The sequence below is a fragment of the Lepisma saccharinum genome, chromosome 21 (assembly GCF_977018435.1).
Source record: "Lepisma saccharinum chromosome 21, izLepSacc3.1, whole genome shotgun sequence".
NCBI lineage: Eukaryota > Metazoa > Arthropoda > Insecta > Zygentoma > Lepismatidae > Lepisma > Lepisma saccharinum.
The window spans coordinates 38123172-38150097 of record NC_139249.1 but is presented as its reverse complement, the minus strand read 5'-3'; the positions used below and the strand labels follow the sequence as shown (position 1 = coordinate 38150097).

At 38.2% G+C, this 26926-nt stretch overlaps 1 protein-coding gene across 1 annotated transcript in view; it reads right to left on the bottom strand.

Moving 5' to 3' along the window:
- Window positions 1-26926, bottom strand: part of E(Pc) (Enhancer of Polycomb) — a 70059-nt gene that overhangs the window by 29210 nt on the left and 13923 nt on the right. Inside the window, exons 6-10 of the mRNA XM_083142399.1 lie at window positions 21611-21746; window positions 12279-12545; window positions 11021-11172; window positions 5756-5887; window positions 968-1491 (exon numbers count right to left, since the gene is read on the bottom strand). Of these exons, the coding sequence (XP_082998525.1) occupies window positions 968-1491; window positions 5756-5887; window positions 11021-11172; window positions 12279-12545; window positions 21611-21746 (1211 nt within the window). The remainder of the gene's footprint in view (window positions 1-967; window positions 1492-5755; window positions 5888-11020; window positions 11173-12278; window positions 12546-21610; window positions 21747-26926) is intronic.

Here is a 26926-nt window from a genome sequence, read left to right as displayed (position 1 = left end):
TGCTTTCTGTTGAATATATTCAGGTTTTCTTATTTCCAATAATTTCTGCAACATTTAGTTAGCCTTTGAATCAGAATTTATGTGTTATCACAAAAAATGAAAGTGTCCAGTTTTTTTGGTTTTTTTGTCCAGCAGTGTATATATATCTAGAATTATCCTGTAATTTAGTCCAAAATTCAGCAATCTTTGTAATATTATAACGAATAAAAAAGATAAGGTAAAGTTCCCTGTGCACTTTGCACCATGCCGTGAGGCATATATAGGGGGGTAGGGGTAAGGCACCACACATTCTTCGATCTTGGCCATTTCGGAGGTGATGTCATGCGCATCATGCTCAGGATGCCTTTACGCTCAAGGTACACATTTTACACACTTATGAGGGGACAAGGCCGGAAAATTCCTACCTTAGATTGCCCATCACGGAAATTGAACACGGGTATCCTGTGTGGCAGTTAGACACTACAATGACTAGACTAAACCACCACAGCTTCCATTTTAATGATTATAGACATGTAATTCATATGGTTCAAATGTTGGGAATTGTGGTTAATTTTTCCAAGACAAAACCCCATTGCAGGCACCTGGCAAGATATTTTAATTAAGGAGGTTAAATAACATGTTCTTTAATAAATATCTACAATTTTATATTTTCAGTTTCTCAGGGGACCAAGCTAAAAAAAAACTTAAAATGCAGGAAAATGTAAAATAGAGGAATAATTTATTACATCTATCTATGTAGGAACCATCAAGATTGAATGTATTGTGGGGGAAAACAAAATCCAAGAACATAAAATCAGGATTCTACTGTACTTCATTTCACTTAATCAATTTGATGTATCCTCATTAATCCAACTACCATGTCCATACACTAATAAAACTACGCTTACTAAGACAAAAGTTATCTATAAAAGCATAAACATGAATAAAGCAATTAATGAATAAGTGCTGCACTTGGCAGGATACTTACTCTCAGAAAGTGGTCCATTTGTAAGCTGCATGCCACCACTTAATTCACTAACACCACTACAACTTACAACACTGCTGCTAGTTGCCGGTGTCGTAACACACTTCAAACTGTTGCTACCACTCGAACAATTATTAGTTAACAATGGACTAGTTAAAGATGAAAGAATACCCGGAAATGGAGTTGTACTGAATACTGCAGAAACTGCAAACTGTGAACTTGAAGCGTCAAGTGTGTTAAACCGAGAACTAGGTTGCGTAATGAAGGAATGATCAACTAAGTTCGATTCAGATGGCCAGAGATTCGAGTCCTGCTCGTCACCATGCAACCTCTGCAATGCCACCGAATCGTCCACAGGAGTCTGAAAATCTTCTAAATTAAATTCCATGGGAACAGAAACACTTGGATCACTATCGTCTTCAACACCTATACTAATACTAGATGGTATTTCATACACATCTTCGCTATACACGTTCACCTCCTCTGCCTCTTCCTTCACTGGTGGTGTCTTTGGCCTAAAATGGATCCTGCGGGGGGAAAACAAACAGATATATTTCAGTTTCTTCATTAATACTCAGATACATTAATACCAGAAATAGCACTGACATTTTCCCCCCCAACTATACTACTATTGGTAGGGGCGTGCATATTTCGTTTTTGATGAAAAAACAAGATGTCAAAAAACACATTGTAGTGTTCATTTTTAATGTTTTTGGAAGGTGTGAGATACATTTTGTTACCATGTTGTGTTACGAAATAATGCGAAATGAACTGCAAATTGCGAAAAAAAAAACCCTCTTAAACACGAAATTTAGGGTTTATTTACCGACGCGACACTTTCCGAGGTCTCAATTATCCTGTGAATTATACAATTCATGGAAAATTGATTAATTCTGCTGTTAATATTGGAGAAGCAGAAATGGACTCCTTCACACAAAAATAAACTTACTACTCTGATAACTACATAAATGTGCTATTAGAAGTGAAATGTTAATTTTGTGTAATAAGTGTAGTTTTTAAATCAAATTTAGGATTATATTCACAATTTTAAAACCAAAATATTATTTTATGTACCACTTTTCGTCCGATTTTTCACCGCTATAACACCGAAATTTTATTTCATTTACAGCTTTTGAATCCGAAATTGACTCAGTTTTTATACTGAAATTTTGCTTTTTTATTTATCAAAATTATGTACCTCTAGCTATTGGTCACTGCTTTAAATTTTGCAAATGTTACAAACTTAACAGAAATTTAGTTTCAATTACAACTGCCAATGGTATCGCAAAATATTAGTTAGAAATTAATCACAGATACTTCTCTGGTATCTGACTATAGCTCAGGATCTGCAGAAATTCCAAGTACAACTTTTGCAGTCTTATTTACTCTGGAAATCAGGCAAAATGCAAAATTTGCTATTTTGTTTATTTCATACACATTTCTCTGAATACTTTAAATAGGGCTGAGCTGATACTGATGTTAAAATATCAGTATCTGTTGGATTTTATTTAATGATACTGGCCGATACTTTTATCGCATTTTGATCATTTAAGGGGCCAGAAAAAATGTTGTATGACATTTTTGCGAAGACCAATTATCCTGGAAGTTTTGTAAAATTTTAGGTTCCATTGATTTTGTGCCAATATTATGTACAACAAAGTGTGGTAGGGCTCAAGTTCTAGTTGAGCCCGAATTTTTCACTACCTATTCCACAGTTGTCTTCAGCTGAGTCACAAGGATTAAGTAAGATGTGAGCAACTTTACACCTTCGGTGTTACTCATCTGTTGAAACAGTTAGGACCGAGCCGATACCACTTTGAACCGATATCAATCCTGATACTCTTTACCGATTCCCACCGATACCGATACTTGAAAATTGCAATAATTAAAATTTGTTCAAAATACTGATCAATATTGATGTGTACATTTTCTTCTCCAATTATATCCATCAATTTACCAAAACAATTTGATTTGAATATTCAAGAATTACATCAGAATATTAAAATAAATATTATGTAATCCCAAAATATAGTTTCTCATGCAAAATTGATACAAAATATAAAGAAAGTTCGAATTTTGTATAATTACACTCCGCGAACGTGTCGTGTGGCATTTTTGCAGACTTCGTGAAAGACCAAAATGCCGGAATAGTATTGGCTGGTTTCAGTAGATGAATTTCAACAGATACTTTCCGATACCAAAACATCGGTATCGACTCAGCCCTAGAAATAATGTATAAAAATAACCCAGAAACACCAATAAAACAGAGTGACACGACACATTATTTCAAATAAACTATATTGGTATGCTTTCATTTTACCAGAGATGCCAACAACTTTACTTCTAAGATTACTGATGCTGTCACCTTGTAATTAGTGGCACTGGGTTCCATTTCTACTTGAAATTGTAGGTCCAGTAACAATTAACATGTCTAAGCAGTACAAAGTGGTCCTAATTACACACATGTACTTATCTCATCCCCATCTCTACTAATTTATTGCATTAATTATCATGACTTTTACCCCAAATGTAGTAGTAGATGGCCCTGCAGTTAATAGAAGTATGTATAACACAAGTATGTGCTTCACGTTTATAAATATTTCATCATGTTACCATTAAGTAGAGTTATGAAGTTCTGGAGAATAAAAAAATAAATATGCATTGGTAAGAAAATTCTTACAGATACTGATAACAGTGCAAATATAAAAGTTACAACTATCAACGACCAATTAGATATTTCCATTATACCAATAACAATTACACTAGGAGGCCCAAACAAACAAGTGAAGGAATATTTTGATAATTAGAGATTTTGAGCACCCAAAAGATCAAAATCTAATGCTCATTTGAGTACCAGAGAAAGTGGCATTGATATTCAATTCTGGCAAATTTTATTATTTCCCTAATTACTTCTATGTTAGTTGTGATGAAGAGGATGAATAAGACTTGACACCTGAGATATTACAGTCAAAAAAACAGAGGCAAATGCATTAATAGGGCAGTGGTAAGTTACCTTTATTTCAACTGTGGAATTTGCTTGTATATGTGGATTCTGCAGTGGAGTGGTTCACTATAAGTAATGGACTAAAACAGGAAAAGTGCTCTTCCCCCACTGCTCTTCATAATTACAATTAACGAAGAGGTGGGGAAGAAGATAGGAGAGGCAGAGATGAAGACCCTGCTGTTCACTGATGACTTAGTAATATGGGAACAGGGAAAAAGAAGTACAGAGACAGCTTGCTAATCGGAATGAGGAAATTAGAAGAGCAGGAATGAAATTGAATGCAGAAAAGAGCGAGGTGCTAATAGCAACAAGAAACAGAGCCAGAAATGTACCAAGAATAAAGGTGGACACAGAAAAGTTGAGGGTAAGTTTGGGTAAGTTTCAAATATCTAGGAAGCACAATTGAGAGAAGTGGAAGAATAGATGAGGGGGTACACAGAAGAGGACAAATGGGTGGTGGACTATATCAAAGTGTTCGAAGATTAATATGGAACAGGGATGTACCTATGAAATGCAAAAAGGAAATATATAATACATACTATGTATTATGTATGCACGGAGCAGAGACTTGGACAATGACAGAGACAAAAGAAATATGCAGGCAGTGGAGTGGATTTTTTAAGGACTATATTGGGGAAGACTAGAAGGGATGGAATGAGGACATAAAACAGACACTAGTGCAGCTTCAGGACAGAATAGATCAGGCACAGATGGATTTGACACATGAAGAGGATGGGTGCAGAAAGACTGCCAGTAAGAGCTTACAATGCACAAGGAGTGGGAATAATGCTGAAGGGGAGACCAAGATGTAGATGGAAAGAGAGGAGTGGTGGAAGTCCTGAAGAAAATGGAGAGGCTTGACTTCTATGCCGACCCAGCCAGAGGCAGGAAACTGTGAAGGATGATGAGGGTCTGGATTCTGTGGTGGTTCAGCTGGAAGAAATATTTTTCTACCAATGTGCTTGCATAGATCTGATCTGGAGTTCGCCCAGCCTTTAATCAATAGGTACCTGGGGAGTGTAAAGGCAGCTAGAGTGTGGTGTTGTTCACATCATTTCCACAAATGGCTGAGATTGTGAATGTGGAGCCGCTACCTCCACATCCCACTACTTTCTCCATAAGCCTTCACTACACATCATTCCCAGCACTGTGAGCAAAAACAATTGGGGGCAAATGTAAAATAAAAGGTCATTAATAAAAATACCATGTTAACTCACACACACACTGCCCATTTTTTGCTAAAAATATGTAGTACAAAATTGGTGTGTGTGTGTGTGTGTCTACATGGATTAAGAGATCCCAACCAGAAGTAAAAACTATCCTGTACAGATATGAAGCCAGCTATGCACACACACTGCTTTCGTAAGTTTCCGCGGAAATGGCACATGTGGAAGGGGAGCCAATGTGTAGGGAAGGGGAGAATGGTTTGAATGGGGATCTGAAGTGGAGATGTGAGATGGTTTGGAAAATTATTGTGGGGTCTCATTCAGGCCAGGGGGTACGGGTGAATATTATGGCTGATACGTAGGCCCTCTCTCAGTGCTTTCATATACAGAGTACAAGTATCTCTCAGTGCTTTCATATACAGAGTACAAGTAAGTTTTTTTTTCAAAATTCAGGTGCAGGGAACAAGATACATAGATATTGTACGTGTCTACATCAAATGTAGATGATACAAGGAACAAGGAAACAAGGAGGACTTGGCCCTTTTGTGCTCCTGCATCTACAATTACACTCTCATACAATACCTAAAAGTAAGAGGTGCTGAAATAATGCAAGCTACTTACCACTCATTTCTGATTTCACTAACGAAATCGTCCGATGAGGTATTCGAGCTCTTAGGATCTGACTCCTGTATCGTGAAGTCCAACGATGACCAGAAATCATCCATTGATGTGATACCCCTATCCAGAATAATCCTGTTTGGAAAAAAACACAATTAATAATACAATCACATACAGTTTACACATGTTACAACCATCCAAATGTAGAACAAGACATTTCCTTCTTGTTGGTGTGCATTCCCAGGGTGGTCACCCTAGGACAAAGATAAAATTAAAGTATAAATACCGGTTTTTAAGTTAAACTTTCAAAAAATTCAAGGGTAGAAGCAGATGTTTTCTCGATTTCAACCTTACATACCTCTCACCACCCACACAGATACACACACTAATATATTAACAACATAAAGGGTCTGCGTGATTTCAATGTATACAAAAATTCAAATTCAATTAAACGGTATATATTAAAAATATTTGATTTGATGTACAGAATTTACATTTGTCATTTCAGACTCAAACTCAAAATACAATTACAAACACAAGTCTCAAATGTTACGGGATATACTAATCCATGAAAATTTGTTAATTGCACACAAATTTCAAACTTAAATTTACCTAATCAAGTTCAAGATATCTTGATCAGAGCTGCAGATCGGGCAGATTAGCTTACTAGACCTGTCTGGTTGCCTAGCGGGTGAGTAAAACTATAGACCTGGTTTTGACCAATCAAGCATCGAAAGCCCACGGGTACCTGGAAGGCCTTGCAAGTCGATGCTCGCTTATCTTCAGCAAACGCTCATTCCGGTTTTGCACCGTCTCCAGATACATGAGTCACACAGTCACCGTTGCCAACTTTTAGATTCTAAACAGGTCAAGGAGCACTTAAAATGTTCATCACGTTTTTATCAATTTGAAATTGCAGACATTTATTCTTTGGTAGAAAATTAATTTCCCTTGGTACGTAAGATTAGCATGGTGCAAAAGTGGCAAAAAGTAGGGGCAACTACCCCCTCTTGACCCCGCCCCTAATCGCTGCCCCTGCTGACACATGTAAAGGAGTACGAACCAAGTTTCGCAAAAAGTGCCTTTGTAAGTATTTCGGAACTTTGTGTGACTGGTGGTTGTTTGACATTAAACATTTTTGGGGGGGGTGCTCCGTTATGGCGCAGTGTCAGTGTCGTCACCTTGTAATCAAGGGGTCCCAGGTTTGATACCCGGTCGAGGCAAATGGTGGTCCAGATCTCACTTTAAACTGTAGGTCCAGTCCCGATTAGCCTTATTGTGCATAAAGTGACCAAATAATGAATCAATCAATTAAACAGATTTTCTCTCTGGGTATTTTAAAAAATAATGCTGTTGTTTGCATAGGAAATTTTGCCCATATTATTGGCTGCTGCATGGTAAAAGGTAAAGCAAGGGTCATTCCTGTTTTCTTCATACTGCTGATAAACATTCGGTCATCAACAGTTGCGTTGCGTTATCTTCAAAATGCCGAGGATTTTCTCTTCGGCCACCTGTTACTCGAACTTCCTTGGTTTTACGCTACAGCTGGCACCAGTGTTTTGTCTAGTCTGCAAGGCTGTCGCTTGCCAATAACAGCAATTACTCGTCCAGCATGAAGGAAGAAGTTATTAAATACGGAGAAACTAGTATTCACTTTTATCCGCGAAGCTGTTTTTTCTTATTTTTCGATTAATTTCAGTGGCCACTGCCACCATCCTCGTTGGAACTTGCTGCGCTGTTGCTTGGCGTGCGTCTTTTTGACTACCGCGTCTCTCTTTTCCCAATTATGAAGAAGTTATTGTGTTGAATCTAGCAAAGCTGTTTTGATTTGAAGATTACGAAATTCGAACTCCAGAAAGAAAAACTAGTGTTAAAACAACTTCACATTCTGCACCTTCTGATAAGCAAAACTGTAAATTTTATTTTGCATCTAACACAATAATGAACTTCCTGAACACTCAGAGCAGTGTTGGAAAGAAATGCACACAATATAATCGCTGCTTTTCTTCAGAACCATGTGAAAAAAAAGTGCTCAAGGCAGGAATGGATGCTCGACAGATTAAAAAAAAAGCATTATTCAAGGGAAAAACCTTTGGAGGAGCATGTGTTGACGTCAAGAATACTACTAAATCCAACATTAAGGAGAGGAGATACAGTTACGCACCAATTGTGCATTTATTTCAATATTGCCCGAATGGGCACTGCTACTAAACAAAAACCCTGCGTTTATCCAAGAGTATGAATTTCTCTCCATGTTGCAAGTGGAAGCATTTCTTTAGGTTGATTATTAAGCGGGACACGATGTTTGAAAAATATGATCAAAAGAATTTTCGGAATCCCATGTATTCCTTATGGGGAATCAACTTCAACATCAAGTTACGGCTAATCAAATGGAAGTTTCGACTTTTCCGTTGGTGAAATTCATCTTCAAACTGCCCTCTTCCCGTTTAGATTTACGAAGGCTGGATAAAGTGCCTCCTAGGATAATGTTAGTTGTCAAAGGGGTGAAGGCACTAATATTATTGTTAACCCTAAATTGATGACAATTTATTCTTAGTTTTCAACATCCAGATCCGGCAGCATCAACCATCTCAATAATCCACCGATGGTGGTATGAAATCAAAAATAAAGAATTTCCTGATAACAATATTATATCAGTTTCACGTCAAACATTGCGCTATAAAGAAGTAGCTGGGGAGATAAGAGGGAGTGGGGTGAGGCAGCCAATATAACAATATCACGTCACATGCAAAATGTATAATCATGACAAACGTTCGTCTATGTGGACCGGAACTAGTGATGGCATCATAGTGGGGCAAGGGGGTGGGCATCCCAGTTTACAGCAGAATGAGTGCACCAGAGTAGGGATGGCCAAACGGATCCGGATCCGGATCCAAAAGTTCCAGATCTGGATCCAGCTCCGAAAACTCCGGATCCGAGAGTTTCGTATCTCAATCCCATTTTAATATTACCACACCTTAAAAGGTATTATGATCTTCGATTACAAAGAAATTTTTCATTAATTAGTCCTACAAGATCTTTTATCAAGTGTTGTTCCTAATATACTTTGCTACGCATCGGCTAACACACTCGTGCACAAAAATAATCTTACTTGTTTAACATAAAATGTTTATACAATTTATACAATTGTTCTACAGTTACAGTTTTAAAAATTAAAATAAAACATTATAACACATGCAGTGTTATATAATTACGAAGTGTAAGACTAACAAGGGAGGTTATCTAAGTGTCCCCTCTCCGATTTCTATGAAACTTCGCAGGTGTATAGAGGGGCCCAAAGGCCCTTTATGCATAAACTCATGAACAAAATAGACAACTGAAATACAGTGTATAGTTTTGAAGAAATGACGCGTCAATTGCTGACGTGTGCTAACACGTGGTCAGGGCAAATTTCAACCATTAGGCCTTTGCCCCAGCATCCCCCTCTGAATCCTTAATTGTCGGACATTGCTGAAAATGTTGCTTTTTAGTCATTCCTGCTTGCAATGGAAGAGCAACGACAGTGCACAATTAAAAGAAAATAATATTATTTTAAATCCTTTTCTGTTCTATTTTCCTTCTTACAATAGAATTTATTTTTTCCAAAAAGATGCTGTTGTTTTTAGATATCTATCCCATAATAATATGGCAGTAACAAAGGGAAACGAAGCAAAACAAAGGACTTTTTCAAACTTTGCTCGTTAATAGTAGTAACAATGGTATTACTTACGAGAAATTTGAAATTTCCTACTTCCACGTTGCACAATTTAATAGTTAAATCCTATTAATTGCGAAGATCCTCTGCTTCATTCACTAAGGGTACGGCGTGAATGGATGTATTGTTTTGTAATTCGAGTATGTCATACCTTCGTATGTATACCAAAGATAAAAAAAGACTGAACTGAAATATTGTGTATAGTTTTTGAGAAATTGCATGCTAGTTGCTGCTGCATGCTGCTGAGCATAAAGGGGTTCACATGTAGTGGTCGAAATCTCGACCATCAGGCAGCTAAAGGTTAAAGAGGTCAGTGAACCATTCAGGATCTTCAAGGATCATTTGGAACTTTATATCAGATCAGTAGAATATTTATCATCAGTATAATCATTATGGGCCCATCACTAAAATACAATAATAAAATTTATAATAAGAATATGAAGTCAAGCAATTGATATGGAATTTCTTAGCAATAATCAATTTCATCCCTGGAAAGAGATATTGGTTTATTCAGTAGACCGTTAGTGTTAATAAACATGACATCTCAATTTTGAACTGTAAGGAAGATAAATCAAGATCCTTTACTAAACAATGTGAAAGAAAGAGGGCACCGCGAGCAACTCACTTGCTGACTTCTTGGATCTTACCACCACTTCTCACCCTAAGCACAAATCAATCACATTCCACAATCACTATATGGAACAGTACCTACGAAGACAGCTGAGCCGTCTGCCATACAACTGGAGAATGAGCATGCAGTTGCCAAACTGAACATCATGGGAAGTGTTGAATTTTGTCATTTTTTACAGGATAGTCACAAAGTGGTCTAACCCCTTACCCCCACCCCCCTTCATTTTCAACACTATGATGGTTATTGTTGAATGCTTGATGCAAACACGTACTTTATGGATTAAGAGTCCAGTACATTGGTATGGAGACTGTCATTTTCGTAGCACAGAAGAATTCTGCACCACATTCTGCATTCTGGCAGATGCTTTTGCAGAGATTAATACGCAGACACGTAAGTGGAGGCATTTTCCACAACTACTCGTAACTCTTGCATTGTGCGATTCCGGTTGTTTCAGACTCTATCATTGATGAACCCCAGAGATGAAGTCGGGATGGGACTTCTTGAAAGTTATGGTTAAGGGACCTGGACAATCTTCAGAATATCTTGTCCAGGAAAGTCTTATGTAGATAATGACAAACTTGCATCGTGAAGCATGTCAGAACATGGTGCAGGATTTGGCTGTGCTACGAAAATGGCTAATCATGGGATTTACCTGTCTTAAAAACAATATAAAATCACAAAACATACCTTGTTTTGTCATCAGAATTTTTGGACTGACCTTTGTACTTCAGTGATGGATGAAAAGAGTTGTGGAAGGATTAAAACATGGTTAAAATAATTAAAAAGCATATAACCTTTCAGCCTTCGTACTTGCTGGGTCCTCTATACACAATGCACCTTAGTTCCATGGATTAGTCATTTGACTTGGGCAGAAAGAGATATGAATTCGTAACTAATGAAAATGAGGAAAGTATGAAATTACCTTCCACCTCTCCCTACCCTTCTCCTGGCGAAACCGACACAGTGCCTCTGAGGTGTTGCTAGAGAAGTCAGGCAGTACCTATACTTCCTGTCTGCAAGACCACCCTCCTCTCGGCCGCACCATGGCCAGTTCCCCAGGCTTCCAGAAAGAGGCTGCAATGAATGAAAAAATATCATTTAAATAGATTCCATGTAAAAACATGAAAAGCATAATTATATGAACATCACATTGAACAATTTTGAACATGAAAGTTAGTGTGAATACATTAAATCACTAATTTTAGTAACAGCTCATTGCAAGCAACGCACTTTCACAAACATATTCATACCATCACACCGAATGGATTTGAAAGAAGAAACCAGTATGATGAATCAAATGTTGCATTTAATTCCAATGATGCTCGAAATATCTATAGAGTTCAGTCACCCTAGGATTTAAGTACAATACAGTTGAAAACAAATTTTGTTTCTTTCAGAGAACTGAGATGAAAAAACTTAAAATGTGGGAAAATTTTACATTTTGCTGTATGGGGACTACAAAATTTGAGTGTATAATGTAAGAAAATGTAAAATTTGGGAACATAAAAATGGGGGTTACATTGTATTGACCAACAATATCAATTAACAACCATTAATTTTTTCTTGCAGTAATAATCCTGCAAGTTTTAAAAAAATCACAATTATTCATTAATTCCACACAAATGGGGTGACACTTAAAAATAATTTAAGAATAAATATGAAAGTTATTATCTCACATGAATCTATTAATATTTTTATGAAACATTATGGTAGACTGATATTGTATTGTTTTATTTATTTATTGGATTATACTGCTGGAAAACAGCATGCCTTACATAGCAGTTTAATACAATAGAAAAATAACATATAATTCCAAATATACCCTAAAAAATAATATAAAATTACTACATGGCTAAAATACACTAACAACACAAATTCCATTGGAATAATAAAACCAGTTCATTAATTAAATCCATTAAAAATTACAATACAATCAGTTACATTGAGTCTCATGTTAAGCTGAAAAAAATTACACATGTTGGAGGTAAATACTAATATTCACTGTTACCCTACAAAATTTTAAAATTCCTTGAATCTTGAAATATAGGCATTGGTATTGGTGTAACTCTACGTAAGTTCAAAATGATATTAGCCAAGTCTTAATTCAAATACAGCATAATTTTGATTTCACGTTTTGTCAAGGGTTCAAAATGAGTAAAAATGTAATAAAAATCACTTACTGCATGATAGTTGCAGAACTTTTTCCGTCGGAAAGCGAAAGGTCCTTCAGAATCAGCCTCCTCTTCGTCGACGTCAGAAGGTGAAGCCCCAGAGAGGCCCTCGTCTTCTGAACTAAGCGTATCTGGGTAGCCCCCGACACCAGCCGCCAACTCTCCCACTGATGTGTACGAAGGCATAGAAAGTGAGGATCCACGCTGAGGCAAGGCTCCTCCTTTATGCTTCCTCTTTTTGTACTGTCGCTTCTCCTTCCTAGGCAGCACCTCCTCCTGCAATGAATCAACGAAATATGTTGAAGCTGTGTTTAAGATTTGTGATCACAATTGTGGCACAATATGGTGAACTACAAACAATAACTAACTTGACACTCCATAATTCACGAGTTACAAATTTGTCATCAGCATTCACGACTGTAACTTTACTGCCATGAAAATTCATACCGAAGCAACAAGTGACAGGTGTTGCTTGAGGATTTTTACCAATAAAATGCAGACTTGTGCAGTCTGTCATGTTGCTACGGCATGAAATGTTGCTGCTGATTGGCTCCTTCGCAAGCAGCATGTGAAGTTTGTTGCTCTGGCGTGAACTTTCCCTTATTTTTACACCTCTATTTCACATTCACTCTTATTGTCTGTATTAGAAAGGGAACACTTAATTTTATCTACATCTATCCATATGTATCAGCCTGCTACATGTCTGTTTCAGGATGATCTACTTAACTCTGGTTAGACTCTTAGAGTAGAACACAGAATGAGAGTACATTTTTAAAATGCAGCAACACCACTGATATAATTTTACTTTCAAAATATATTAATCATTGCAAGAAAAAAAAATTCTCAAAACTTGTCAAATGAACATTAAATCTAAAATTTCCAACCACACTTATTTATTGAATGAATAAATATCTGATAATACAGTGAAAATGCAGTTATATGTTTTGCGATAGTACACATTCTTCGTTAGTACGTTTTTTCTGGTGGTCCCCGCCAATTCCTTTAAGGCTATTATATTTCAGTTACATGATTTTCAGATAAACAATTTTTCGAGCTAAACGTTCAACAATTTCAGTCTGAACAAGGAAAGGAAAAATATTTCAGTTACACATTTTTAACTGAGTTTGCTTGAAAGAATGCTGCCCTTGGAGTTCATGATTTCCATGATGATAACATGTGCCACCCATTTCTGTACAAGTTTTCTTATCAGCTACAACCGCAGGACTAAACTCTTCACTTGAATTTTTTTTGTCGCTTGCATCAGAGGGCAGGGAATGGGCAATGCATCCTTGGCCTGTGCTAAATCTTGTTCTCTGCATTGCGTTGAGCAAGTCGTATCTGCCTAAAGCAGATCAGAAACTGATATCTTCGAAACTGTTAGACAAGTCACAGGCACCACACTTTTTAGCCTGTCATCAACATTACAAACAAGATAAAGGGGGGGGGGGGTTAACAGCGGATTGCAGATGGAGAAAAGTATCGCTGTGTCTTATTACCACGATATGTTGAAGACAGACAGGTTGCAGTAATTTTTTTATGCAAACTAAATCTCACATAAATGAATTATTAAACTCTGAGACTTATTTTTAGCATGTGAATGGTTCTGGACAAAAGCAGCGATCATACTAAACATTGTGTGCACTTTGTTTCTGCAAACACCAGTTGAAAAAGCCCTTTGTTTTAATTTCTGTTACTATGGGAAGTAACACATATGTTACAAAAACAGTATGTCCCTTGTAGCCGCTGTAACACATATGTTACAAACAGCTTTAGATACAATTATCAAGGGTTTGCCACAGTTATATTTGTATATTGAGGTTGAAACACTGACAGTTCGTTCGGGAACTTGTTTTGCAATCTTGTTTCGAAAATTTCAAATTCCCCCCCCCCCCTCCTTTCTCGGAATATGTCACGTGTTTGGGCTCACCCAAACACGTGTTCGCTCTTCAGTTGACAGACACAATAAATGCTTGGTATTTACGATTCTGTTTTCCTCCAAGCTTCCAACGCTGTGATTTAGTACTGATAAGGCACACATTCTTCTTTCTGGTGATCCAGCTGAAGTAGTGGTGGGAGGGGGGCAAGGAGAGAGGGGATTGGATGAGGTTTGGCAGGTGTCAGCTTTCTGTCGCCTCTCTGTTAGAAATGCAATGAAGCTTGACAATAGCCAGAGGCCAGAAGCATGAGTCTAAAGCATGCGTCTATCCAGAAGTATAGACAAAACAAACGATTGCAAAGGCTCCCTTCCCTCCTCTGTTAGGAAAGGCCTCACCATAAAACAGTTCATATCATATAACAGCTCATCGATTTCCTTAACGCACAATCCTTTCCTTCCGGACATATTTCCACAAAGAGCCGAGTCAACAGGGAAGAAAGATTCACAGTAGCTACACAAGATGCAAGTACGAACGAAAAAAAGCAAAAGTTCGGGTTTTCTCCCCAAAGTAGCTGGAGAAGAGGGGGCAAAGTCCACATTTTTATGATTTTTTCATTGAAATTCGGGGGATGCAGCCCCCGCCCGTAACCCCCCCATGGTTGGGGCATCCAAATTTTACATGGTTGCATGCACTGATCTTCTGCCTGCAAAACAAAAGTTATCCGAAGTAGATTGGTCCCATGGTGTCAGTTATAACAATTTTATGAATAATATGCAAATTGGCTAAAATTCGATTGAGTTTTAAGTTTTGCCTTTATTATTCAAATTGTATTGCAACCACGAACATGAATCAAGTTTCATTCTGTTGAGGAAGGTCTATTCTTTGAAAAAAAAAAAAAAAAAAGCAAAAGTTCCGGTTTTCTCCCCAAAGTAGCTGGAGAAGAGGGGGCAAACTCCACATTTTTATGTTTTTTCATTGAAATTCGGGGGATGCAGCCCCTGCCCGTAAACCCCCTACGGTTGGGGCATCCAAATTTTACATGGTTGCATGCACCGATGTATTGCCTGCAAAACAAAAGTTATCCGAAGTAGATTGGTCCCATAGTGCCAGAGTTATTACGATTTTTCTCCATTATGTATACGAATTCAAATTTCCCGCTCAAAGCCTCGGCGACATTGGGCTTACTTTCGTCAGACCGCGCGGCGTACTAAGGGTTAAGGGTTGAAAATCCTGGCTCTAGTGTTCAAAAGATTATTCTTGTGTTATCCACAAGATAAGAGTTATGGTTTTGTTTATAAGAGGACAGGACAACAATGAAAAATTTCATGCTTTATGTTGGATGATTCAACGCTGTCATTGCAACTGCGTTGGAATAGCCACACATAACACTGGCACCCGTAGCAGCCTCCCTTCAGAAAGACTGGCATCAACGGACCGGTGGCAGAATAGAAAGTCCAGTGCATTTTAAAGATAAAACACTAGTTCAAGACAAGAGATGCAGATAGCTGCATTAAAAAAAGGCTGCTTCATGAAATTATTGCATAGCCATGCATAGCAGTTTCAGAGTAATGAGCTCTTGTGAGGGGATATTGGTGATTTTTTTTCCACTCATTCCAAAACCAATACAGGAAAACCTCGTTAATACGATATTGGTTAATATGAAGTACCATTTAATCCGAAGATCTTTACATTCCCCAGCCGATAAGATAGGATTTATAATGTATTTCAGTACGGATAAATCAAAATATGGATAATTTTTAATACGAAGTTGTTTACAAGACCCTTCCGCAAAACTGGTTTCGCTTAATTTGAAGTAGACACCTGCGTAAGTCGACAAGAGAAGATCGAATGTGTAGAGAGCTTGGACTTTATTTTAACTTGACATGTTTCCTTGTCCTAAGAGCTGCTGACAACTCGAGGGAAGCAGATCGAAATGCCCGCTGGACATTGACATTCTTTGTCAATGTGCATGGCAGTTCAAGCTCTTTCCCTGCTGAATGCACCACCTTGGAATATATTCACCAGAGGTAGATGAGAAATTCAAGACAAGATCGCAGGAATGTTCCAAAATACAAGAGCATGGCACCTGAAAGTCTCACCCATCTGTCTAGCTCTGAGTTCGAGATTCAGCAACTTCCCGTGAGCGAGCAACTTTTGGCCTTGTAGCCGACAACTTCCGGTAACCACTTTCATTAAAAGCGTGTTCTTTGTGTCCTGTAGAACTTCATAAAAAAAAAAGGGAAACTTACAGATAATCAAAGCCACCTAGGCTATTTAAAGATCAGTCAACCTGCTTAATGCGTTGTCATCTAGGTTTCCCGCAAAAGTTGACGTCGATCTTACGTATGTTACAACTCCCGTTTCCCAACTGTGCCGGTTATAAAATTTGCCAAAAGAGTGTTCTATTGGCTGAGTGACTTCTCCCTTTTCCTATCAGTAAACAAGGGTGGGGGGGGGGGGGGAGACGTCCATTTCTAATTGTTTCGGCCACGATTTTCTTGCTCGTGTGCACACACGGGCTCCTTTCCTTTGGCGTCTAAAATAAAGCAACCAGTTCTGAATGTCTTCTTCAAAACGAACAAAACGGCAGGACAAGAAAAAGAAAAGTGAACCCCCTCCCTTCTCCTACAACAGCTCATTATCCACCTCTGGTGTGCATGGTAATGCGATAATTGCAGAATTCAGGTCCCTCTTTCTTGTTTGAATGCAGCTGTCTGGATAGGAAATATTGCCCATATTATTGTCTGTTGCATGGTAAAACGTAACGCAAGGATCGTTTTTCTTTTTCACACTGCTGATAAAAGTTCGGTCTTCGACAATCGCGTTATCTTTAAAATGCTGAGGATTTCCCTTATGCCACCTGCTGCTGTAACTTCCAGTCGGTCTCATTGTGTTTACACTGCAGCTGGCGCCAGTGTCTAGTCTAGCGTCTGGAAAGCTGTCACTTGCTGATATCGGCAATGACTCATCCAGCAAGAAGAAATAAGCTTCATTGTTTTGAATCTCGCAAAGCTGTTATGATTTGACGATAACGAAATTCGATTTCCAGAAAGAAAAACAAGAGTTAAAACAACTTCATGATGCACATAAAGTCCGCTTTTCTTCAGAACCATCATGCTGCTGTGAAAAAAGAAAAAAAAATGCTCAATGTAGGAATACGAGAGGGAAAGTTTTGGCCAAGCGACAGATCGCAAGTTGTGTGTTTACTTTTTCAGAGTGGATTACAATGCAAGTTGAGGAAGGGTTTGGACTGATCCCTGCAAAGGGGGAGGGGGAAGTTAACTGAAGCAAAGAAAACTTTTTTACGATGTGTTTTAGACAGCTGAACCAGAACGAAATTTACAGCAACGATTTTTTTTCCCTCCTGAGAGAATCTTATCTTACCAGTTACTCCTGTAACGGACAATGTTCTAGTGAACGCACATAAAATCCAATATTCATTCTGTCGGATTATCTCCCGTCTCTTGCTTGCGCCAGTGTGACTACTGTCAAGATTCTTCCGAGTTTCACTTCTTGCAATAAATGAGATTCTTTTCCGTGCAAACGGGTTTCTTATGAACTAAAATTGTAAGAATTTCGTGGAAGAGGAACGACTTTGCACAATTAAAAGTTTTTGAAAAGACTTTTTGCCACAACATGCATCCCATGCATAACCGGTTGTATAACTAGGCAGGATAAATGGTGTTAACAGTCTTCTTGGAATCTTTGTCTGCGTTAAGCTCCGTGTTCTCATTTTGTGTAACATTTTTTACACTTTCTTTAAAATGTACAATATTATTATATAGTACATATAAAGCTTATTTTCTGAGCTACCACCAAGTATAAAACATCCGTTGTGGGGGTAATTTATACTCTACTTTATTTACTTTTTTCCTGGCAAACATGAAGAAAGGAAAGATTTCCAAGGAAGTGCCTTCATCTAGGAAGGATTACGTAAAAGCGTGGGTAAAGAAGTGTGAATAGTGATTTAGCAATGTTCTCAATTATCCACAAATGCGAAATAAAGACACCTCAGTCACACTTTCAGAAACCCTATAGAAAGCAGCATTTAGTGACTATAGAGAAAGCAGATTTTAGTAACTATCGGTTTGGCAATGGTGCACTTGTTCCCCAATCGTAAGGCAGGAGTTCAAGGTCGCATGGTGAATGAATGAAGCAATTGCAAAAGCAAGGAAGAGGGGAGGGATAGGATGCCTGACATGCAGAACAGGCTTCTGGCAAAATTTGTCATCCGCAAGTCTTGGAATACTTATACAGCAGGAAATGAGAGTTACGGTAAACATGTTTTCTTTGCAGGGAATTGGCTGCGTGGATTAAGCAGGTAAACCTTGCTTGCACACTTTCCAACCCCCAGCGCATTCAATGTCTATTTCTCATGATTTTGTGAATTTACAATAACGATTTAGAACAGATTAATGCAACATAGCAAACTTTGGTGTATATGTAGTACCCATTTTCTTTCCTTGTGCACTTCCTTTTACAATTTTAATTATCTTTCAATAATATGTTTTTTTCCCTTCTGTCCCTCATAAAACGTACAGGATGAGGCAGTCAAACATGAAGATTTAAAAAATTCACAAAAAATAGACAGCAAATATTAGTTAATTTCTGAACATGAATGTACTGTACATGAGTGGAAATTACTAGTGTACCTGAAAAATGTTCATTTTTTTTAATTTGGTGTCAGGAAGATGGCATCCTCGGTTTTGCACACATTGTCGGAGTCTTAGAGTAAATCCACCCATGACGCCAGAGGCAGTCAAACGGGAAGATTTCAGGATTGGCTGGCAGGCGTGGTTGGGGGTTATGAGAGTGGGGGGCATGACCTTGAGTGGTAATATGGTGACAGTAAACGCTGGACGTTATGCTGACATATTGGTAACCTTTCTCCTGCCTTCCTCCATGACTATGACCCAGATGAAGAAACACTCTTCCAGCAAGATGGTGCAACTAGTTATACTGCCAGTGTGTCTATGGATGTGCTTAGACTCGCATTTCATGTTCGTCTCATCAGCACATTCGGCGATATTCCGTGGCCTGCAGGTTCACCCGATTTAGCAGATCCTGACTTTTTTCCTTTGGGGTTACCTCAAATCCAAAGTATCCAAGTGAATTTTTTAAATCTTCCCGTTTGACTGCCTCACCCTGTATAACCGAGTTTTCACTGCATCAATATTCCTTCAGTGTTCTATGAATTAGACAGCATAGATTTTAGAATCCATGAAGGTAAAAAAAAATTCACTACTACATACATGGTGGTTAAATTTAAAGTTCCCCTACTCATAGCCGTCTGGAACACATTCAAAGCAACGATGTGGTATATGAAATGTGGCATAAAGTAGAGTGCTGATGAAAAAAAAAGTTCAAATATTCGCCACCAGTTGGAGAAATGTGGCATTGTATGCCATTCTGTATGACGTAGATTCACAGCTTATTTCATTCTGGGCTTTGAGAAGCTGACACAACAAAGGTCCTCTCAGATGTTCGGTTACGAATGCATGTTACGCTCACTTCATTGCAAGAACGATTATGTTTAGAGACCCCTGTCTTCATGGAACATCCTTGCATGCTGGTCGACAAGTGAAGGATCTGCTTTGTGCTAACTTTGGCGATGATCGTTTTTGCCAGGTTTTTTTTCCAGATGTTTGCCCAACCTGTTCTCCGGACTTGAACCCATTTAACATCTGCATGTGGAAATTCCTGAAAGATTGTGTTTATCAGCGATGTGGACTCTGCCAGGGCTGAAATGCAGCATAGCACTACCATTCCAGGGGAAATGCTTCCTGCAACCATTGATCACACCGCCTTAGACTTCCAAAGGATTATTCACACAGACAGTGAGCATATTAAACACTGCTGTTAACATGAATTGAGAGTAAAGTTTTGCATGCTAACTTTCCCATGGTCTAATTAGCATATATAAAACATTCCATGGAGGGCTCCGAGTAGGGGTACTTTAATTCTAAATATCTTGTACAGTGACGGACACTACTGGATTGTAACAACCACATTGACTTTCAATGAGCTCACTACAATCCAGTAGTGTCCGTGACTGTACATAATCCTTTACTTGCAGGTGGAAAAATATACAAGGTTTATTTGGAAATTAGCATGCAAAAACCATAGCAATCTGACAACTAAACAACCCCCCCCCCCCCGCCCCTCCTCACAGTGGTCTAATTTTATGAATGACAGACCTCTTACGGAAATTTTGTTCTGAATGATTAGACGTGCATGATAAGGGTGGTTAAGTATGCCAAGACCACGCCAAGTGTTTTTCTGTTTTATGATTGCTGGAATTAACTTAGCCGCCAGCACAAATGCTCTGCTACAAGTTTTGTTTTGAACTTCCTGACCAAGCACACAACAACTTGGATATTGGTCCAGTGATTTTCATCTTTTCTCAAATGTAGTGCTAATGGTAGTATTCAGGACTGTCAGGCAGTTGCACTCTCTGATGGATAGAATACCAAAATTCTTCAAACGACTGAAGAAATTCGCAACTCTCATATGGATTCTGGTGAGAAATAGCTCAGGCATGTAGGAAGCATGACAATGTAAAATGTGAAAAAATGTAGTTTTTAGAATCCTCAATTTAATGTCATTTTCAGGAATGAAATATGCATGAATTCTTAACATAATGCGAAATGCAGTCAGTTTTTCCAAAAAGTAGGTCTCCTTTTTTGTGAAATATTACTGAAATAGATCAGAAATGCTCAAAACATGGAAATTGAGGCTGTGTATTTGCATTGCAGGTTTATGATAAAGGTAAAGGTAAAGTGATCCCCTGTGCTTAGCACCATGCCATGAAGGCATATAGGGGGTGTGGGGGTAACGCCCCACACTTTCTTGATCCGGTCATGATTGGGGATGATGTGATCAGCATCATGCCCCTCACCGCCTTTACCCCCCAGGGTTTCCCCCAGGAACCCATGTTATTCGACGCTGGGTGGGTGCCGGGCCGCTTCCAACGTTAGAAAAGTTCCCGGATTTGAACCGGCCGGGGATCAAACCCGGGACCTTTAGCATGGTAGTCAGACGCGTTACCGACTGATCCACCGGGCCAGGTTTATGATGAAGATACAAATGTCAAACAGCATCGCTGCCCGCTCTCCCCCCCAACTCTCTCACAAACAAACAAAATTAAGTAGCTTATCAATGGGTTAGAATGCATGTCCCTACAGTGTAGATACTCAAACAGATGTAGAAAATTAACAGGCACCAAGCATAATGTCATTACAAATAACGAAATATTTAAATTCCTGAATTAAAAATAATAATAAAAATCAGGCCACTTGCTGGGATAATCAAGTTTGACTTAACTGAAAACAGGTAAAACAAACTTTTCAGCACACACCAGGATTTTGATTCCAGAGCAGGGAAATGTACATGTATTTTACCGCTTTAAGGTATTTCAATTCCAGTTTATATGATATGCACCAAAAATATCCTCACTGCACATACCTTGTTCGTAACTTTGTTTGCCCAATTCTGATTAACCCCGAACTGGTTGCTGAAAAGAGGTGCAAAGGCAGGACGAGTATTTTTCAACGCTGAAACTTCTGCTAGTAATTGTCCACTGAAGTCACCCACCTGATACCTGAAGAGAAAATGACAATATTAACAGAAATAAAAACATGGTGTGTGTGTCATAACAACAATGAACTGTAATTAATGAAAAGTACCAATACTTGAAAACTTGTGACTATCAAATGAGCCAGACGCAAATTTTGGAAAGAGCAAAAACTTTAAAAAAACACTTTTAAGGATGGCATTACCGATATAGCAGTAAGGTTAGTGCTCCTGAGCAGTCCTGGATTAAATTTCTGGTGGGAGCTTCAGGTATTTATGCATTGACCTAGTATTGTGAGGGCAATTTGGAAGCTACTTACTAAAGTAGCAAACTCCAGTATATAAGCCAGGTATCTATGGGAATGGGACAAGCTGTGCTGACCATATGCCACCAAACAAAAAGCCGCACCAAGGAGCCTAGTTAGAACCACCAAATAAACAGCCCTTAAATTAAATACATTGATAAATCATAATGCACCATCCCCCTTAAGCATTTTATAAGGGTTTAACATAAAGTTGACTCCATTGTATCTGAATATATCCATTTATTCACTCTAACAAGTATATGGTTCTTTTTTCCACAGAGTATTTGTTCACCACAAAGTTACCAGACAGGTGACGAAATCAATCAAGAACAAAAACTGTGTGGAAAATTGAACCATAAACTTATTAGTGAATTACAGAGGACTCTTTTTAAATCAAACTTGGATAATTCAATTTACTCAGTAATTCAAACAGAAATTTATTCCCCTTCAAAACATCTTTAATGATACATGGTTTTGTTAACTTGAATTTCGTGTCCCTTTGGAGTTCGAATTGGGTTGCTACGATTTTTTTTAAGAAATTCTCTGACATTTCCCGGTTTTCCATTCAAAAAAGAATTTTTTTCCAGACATGTTTATCATCATGATTTTTGCTTTTGAACCTTGTGTTTTTCAATTAAATATACAATCCGTTAATTATTACGAATATTCACTTTCCAAACTTTCTTTGTTTAGCAAATTTCATTCTACACACACAAGAACATATCAAAATTCGAAGAGTAAAAATTTAAATTACAATCGGCATCAAATATATTGGGTGCTACAATCACGTGCACCAAGTGCATCTAGCCTTGAGGCTAAGGTAACAGAGGTGCATTATTTCACCATAACAGATCTTCACAATACAAAAACAACAGAAAAAGTTCATACACAATACACAATTTTTAATTTTCTAAGGGATTTATAATGTCATAGCAAATGCTGCTTTTTTGCTTACATATATAAGTACACAGCATCTGGAGAAATTTTTGTTGCATATAGGAATTCTATAGGAAATGCCAAGAAGACTAAGATCTATAAAATAGACGATAACCTCATCTTCACCAACCTTTCCGATAATTATGATCATATTGTCAATGTACTTTAGTTATCAATCAGATATCTGAACTGCAAGTTTTACTTTGATATTCTTTCTAATATCTAGTATCATAAAAGTGAAAATTTATTACAGAAATTCGAAGGAACCATAATTTTGCACAAGACTGAGAATCATAAGAACGAAAGAAACAAGTTTCTAATCTGAATCTTTTTTGGGAGTGGAATCTGAATCCAGAAGTGGAACTGAACTGCTTGTTCGTTTTGCAACTTTTTCTCTTGCAGACTCCAAAATGCACGTAAATTCCAGATAATCTGCAAAATTCACTGACATTTCCCTGTTTTCCAGGGTTTCCAGATGCGAAGCAACCCTGAAAATGTTAAGTGTTTAACGTTATGTTAATCAAATGAATGAAGTTCATCAACATTGTTGGAAATAAATGAATAGGCATAATGAACATACAGAGAAACCTATTTTAAATTCTTCCGGGTAACCAGTTGAAAGAACTTAAAATGCTGGAAAATGTAAAATTCAGGATATTTTTCTTAGCACTTGGCTAAATTGGGGGCCTCGGAACATTGAATGTACAATGCGGGGAAAATGTAAAACCGGGGAATGTACAATCAGGGTTCCACTGTATATTTTTACACATAATACCAACAACAAAGCAGCTCATTAGAAAAAAGTGAAATGTGCTTTTATAGTATCTAATCCTGGCAAGCACAAAAGAAATACAGTCAACTATCGATTCAACGACCTTTCACAGTTCCTGGGGAAAAGGGTCGTTATTTCGAAGGGGTCGTTAATGGAATTTGTACCAATTTTCAGCTTAAACGGAGCTCAAACGGACACAAAGATTCATAGGAGATGGTAACACCATTTATCCTGGTAGTTATAAAACCTGTAATGCATAGGATGCGTGTTGTGAGAAGGAAAATAGAACATGAAAACGTTTTCACAAAAAGGAATTTAAAATAATGTTACTTTCTTTCAATTGTGCACAGTCGTTGCTTTTCCAGGAAATTTTTACAATTCTAGTTCATGAGAAACCAGTTTGCACTGAGACCAATGGAAAGGAAAACAATCTCTCCCTTATTGCAAGCGAAACTCAAAGAATCTTGACATCAGTCAGACTGGTGCCAGCAAAAGTAGGAGATAATGGGGCAGAATGAATGTTGGATTTTATACAGGTCTACTGGAGTATTGTCTGTTACAAGATTAACTGGTAAGATTATATCTCTCGGGAGAAACAACACAACCTCTCTAGGCACCAGACAAAAAAAAATAAAGGCAGGGCTGTAATTCTCGTTCTGGTTCTGCTGTGTAAAATACATCGTAAAAAAAAAGTCACTTTGCTTTGCTTCAACCAACTTCATTCACCCTTCTCCTCATTCAAGGGAGCAGTCCAAACTCCTTCCTTGACTTTCATTGTAATCCAGCCTGAAAAAGGAAACGTGCAACTTGTGATCTGTTTTCACCCAATGTGTATTCTAGGACAGGTCATTAAACAGCATCAGCAATCGATAATCATTTGGGTTTGGAATTGAATTTCACTTTAAACTGTATATTTAGTCCCGATTAGCCCATCAGCATAAAATTAACTGCAAACAATCTTTATGAAACTGCGCATTTTCACATATCAAAATGGTAGATCGTTATTTACTCTCACGTTAATGGACGATTTAATGTTGGATTTAGGAGTATTCTCGATGTCAAACACCCACCCCTCCAATCGTTTTCCCCTTGAATAATGTCTTTTTAATCGGTCTCACAGACTTGAACACTTTTTTTTTTCTCTCACATGAATGGTTCTCAAGAAAAGCGGATGCAAATTAAATTTACAGATTTGCTTATCAGAAGGGGCAGAACATGAAGTTATTTTAACTCTTGTTTTCCTTTCTGGAGATCCGAATTTCGTTATCGTCAAATCAAAACAGCTTTGCGAGATTCAAAACAATAACTTTTTCCTTCGCCCTGGATGAGTCATCGCTGTTATCTGCAAGAAAGAGCTTTGCAGACGCTAGACAAGACACTGGCGCCAGCTGCATCGTAAAAACAAGGAGACCGGCTGGAAGTTCAAGCAACAGGTGGCAGAAGAGAAAAATCCCTGCATTTTAAAGATAACGCTGTCGAAGATGGAACTTTTAACAGCAGTGTAAAGAAGAAAAAAATGACCCTTGCTTTACGTTTTACCATGCAACAGACAATAATATGGGCAATATTTCCTATGCAGACAAAAAAAAAAATGCCTTGCACACCAGTGGCGGAGAATGAGCTGGGGAAAGGGGGAGGAGGGTCACTTTTTTTTTACTTGTTCTATGGTTTTTGTTCGTTTTCAACAATATATTCAGAACTGGTTGCCCCATTTTAGACGTCAAAAGAAAGGAAGAGGGGTGGGTCCTTTTCCACCCTCGCCTGTAATCAGCCCTGTGCACACACGAGCAAGAAAATCGTGGCTGAAATAATCAGCATCGCCTGCCCCCCCCCCCCCCCCCCCCAACATTTGCTGACAGGAAAAGAGGTAGAATTCAGTCAGCCAACGGAACAGTTTTTTGGCAGATATTACGACATCGACACAATTAGGAAAACGTATAAAGTGGGAAACGGGAGTTATGATGCACGTAAGATCGAAGTAAACTTTCTTGGAAACCCGGATGACAACGCATTATGCGGATTGACGATCTTTAGTTCGGCTATGTGGTTTGATTTGATTATCTCTAACAGTTTCGCTTTTTTATGAAGTGTTACAGGGAACAAAGAACACGCTTTGAATGAAAGCGGTTACCGGACGTTGTCAGCTACAAGGCCGAGAGTTGCTCACTCACGGGAACCTGCTGAACTCTAGGTCAGAGCTGGACAGATGGGCCAGACTTCCAGGCGCCACACATTCGAACATTCCTGCGATCTTATCTCTCAAGGTGGTGTATTTATCGATGAAAGAGCTTGACCTGCCATACACATTGGCAAAGACAGCAAGTCCAGCAGTCATTTCAGGCTGATCCCCCCCCGCCTCGCAAGTTTTGAGCAGCCCTTAGGACAAGGAAACAAGTCAAGTCGATTTAAAATAACATCCAAGCACATTTCATTCTTCCGGGTAACCAGTTGAAAGAACTTAAAATGCTGGAAAATGTAAAATTCAGGATATTTTTCTTAGCCCTTGGCTAAATTGGGGGCCTCGGAACATTGAATGTACAATGCTTTATATGTTTTCCCACATAGTAGCAGAGGTGGATGACCATTCATACTAATGCAAGTTTTAAGATAAGGTGGTCGCTAATTTTCTTAAATAATTACATCTAAAACTCTAAAAGAGTGAGAAAGGTACTTTTCGTGCATTTCTCCTGCTTGACCTTTGGTAAAAGGAATTCTTTATAAAAGAAAAATATGATACTTTCTCTTAAATATAGTTTCCCCCATCCTCCTCTCTCTCTGTGTGTGTGTGTTTTTAAAAAAAATGGAGAGAGGGGGAGAAAAAATAACAAAATTTCATGCCAAGAGAGCTCCAAATGTGCAGGGTACAGCAACTTAAATTCAATAAAAAATATTTACTCTCTTCCAACCTTTTCTCTCTCTTTGCAGTCTCTTTTATTACACAAATGATTTTGATATATATTTCTTAAACAAATATTTGAAACAAAGAAGCCTTCTCTCATCTTCTTTCCCCGACAAAAGGATTTTTTCAGACGCTGTAGAAAAAAGGGGGTAAAAGTACCACTGAAAGAGGGTTATCAGGATGGGTGATGATATGATGAAAGGGGGGAGACAAAGGGTATTTTCAAAAAATAGTCACCCCAAATTTGGGGGAGAAAAATTCAGAGGGAACCCAAGGAAAATTTTGGATAATTCTGT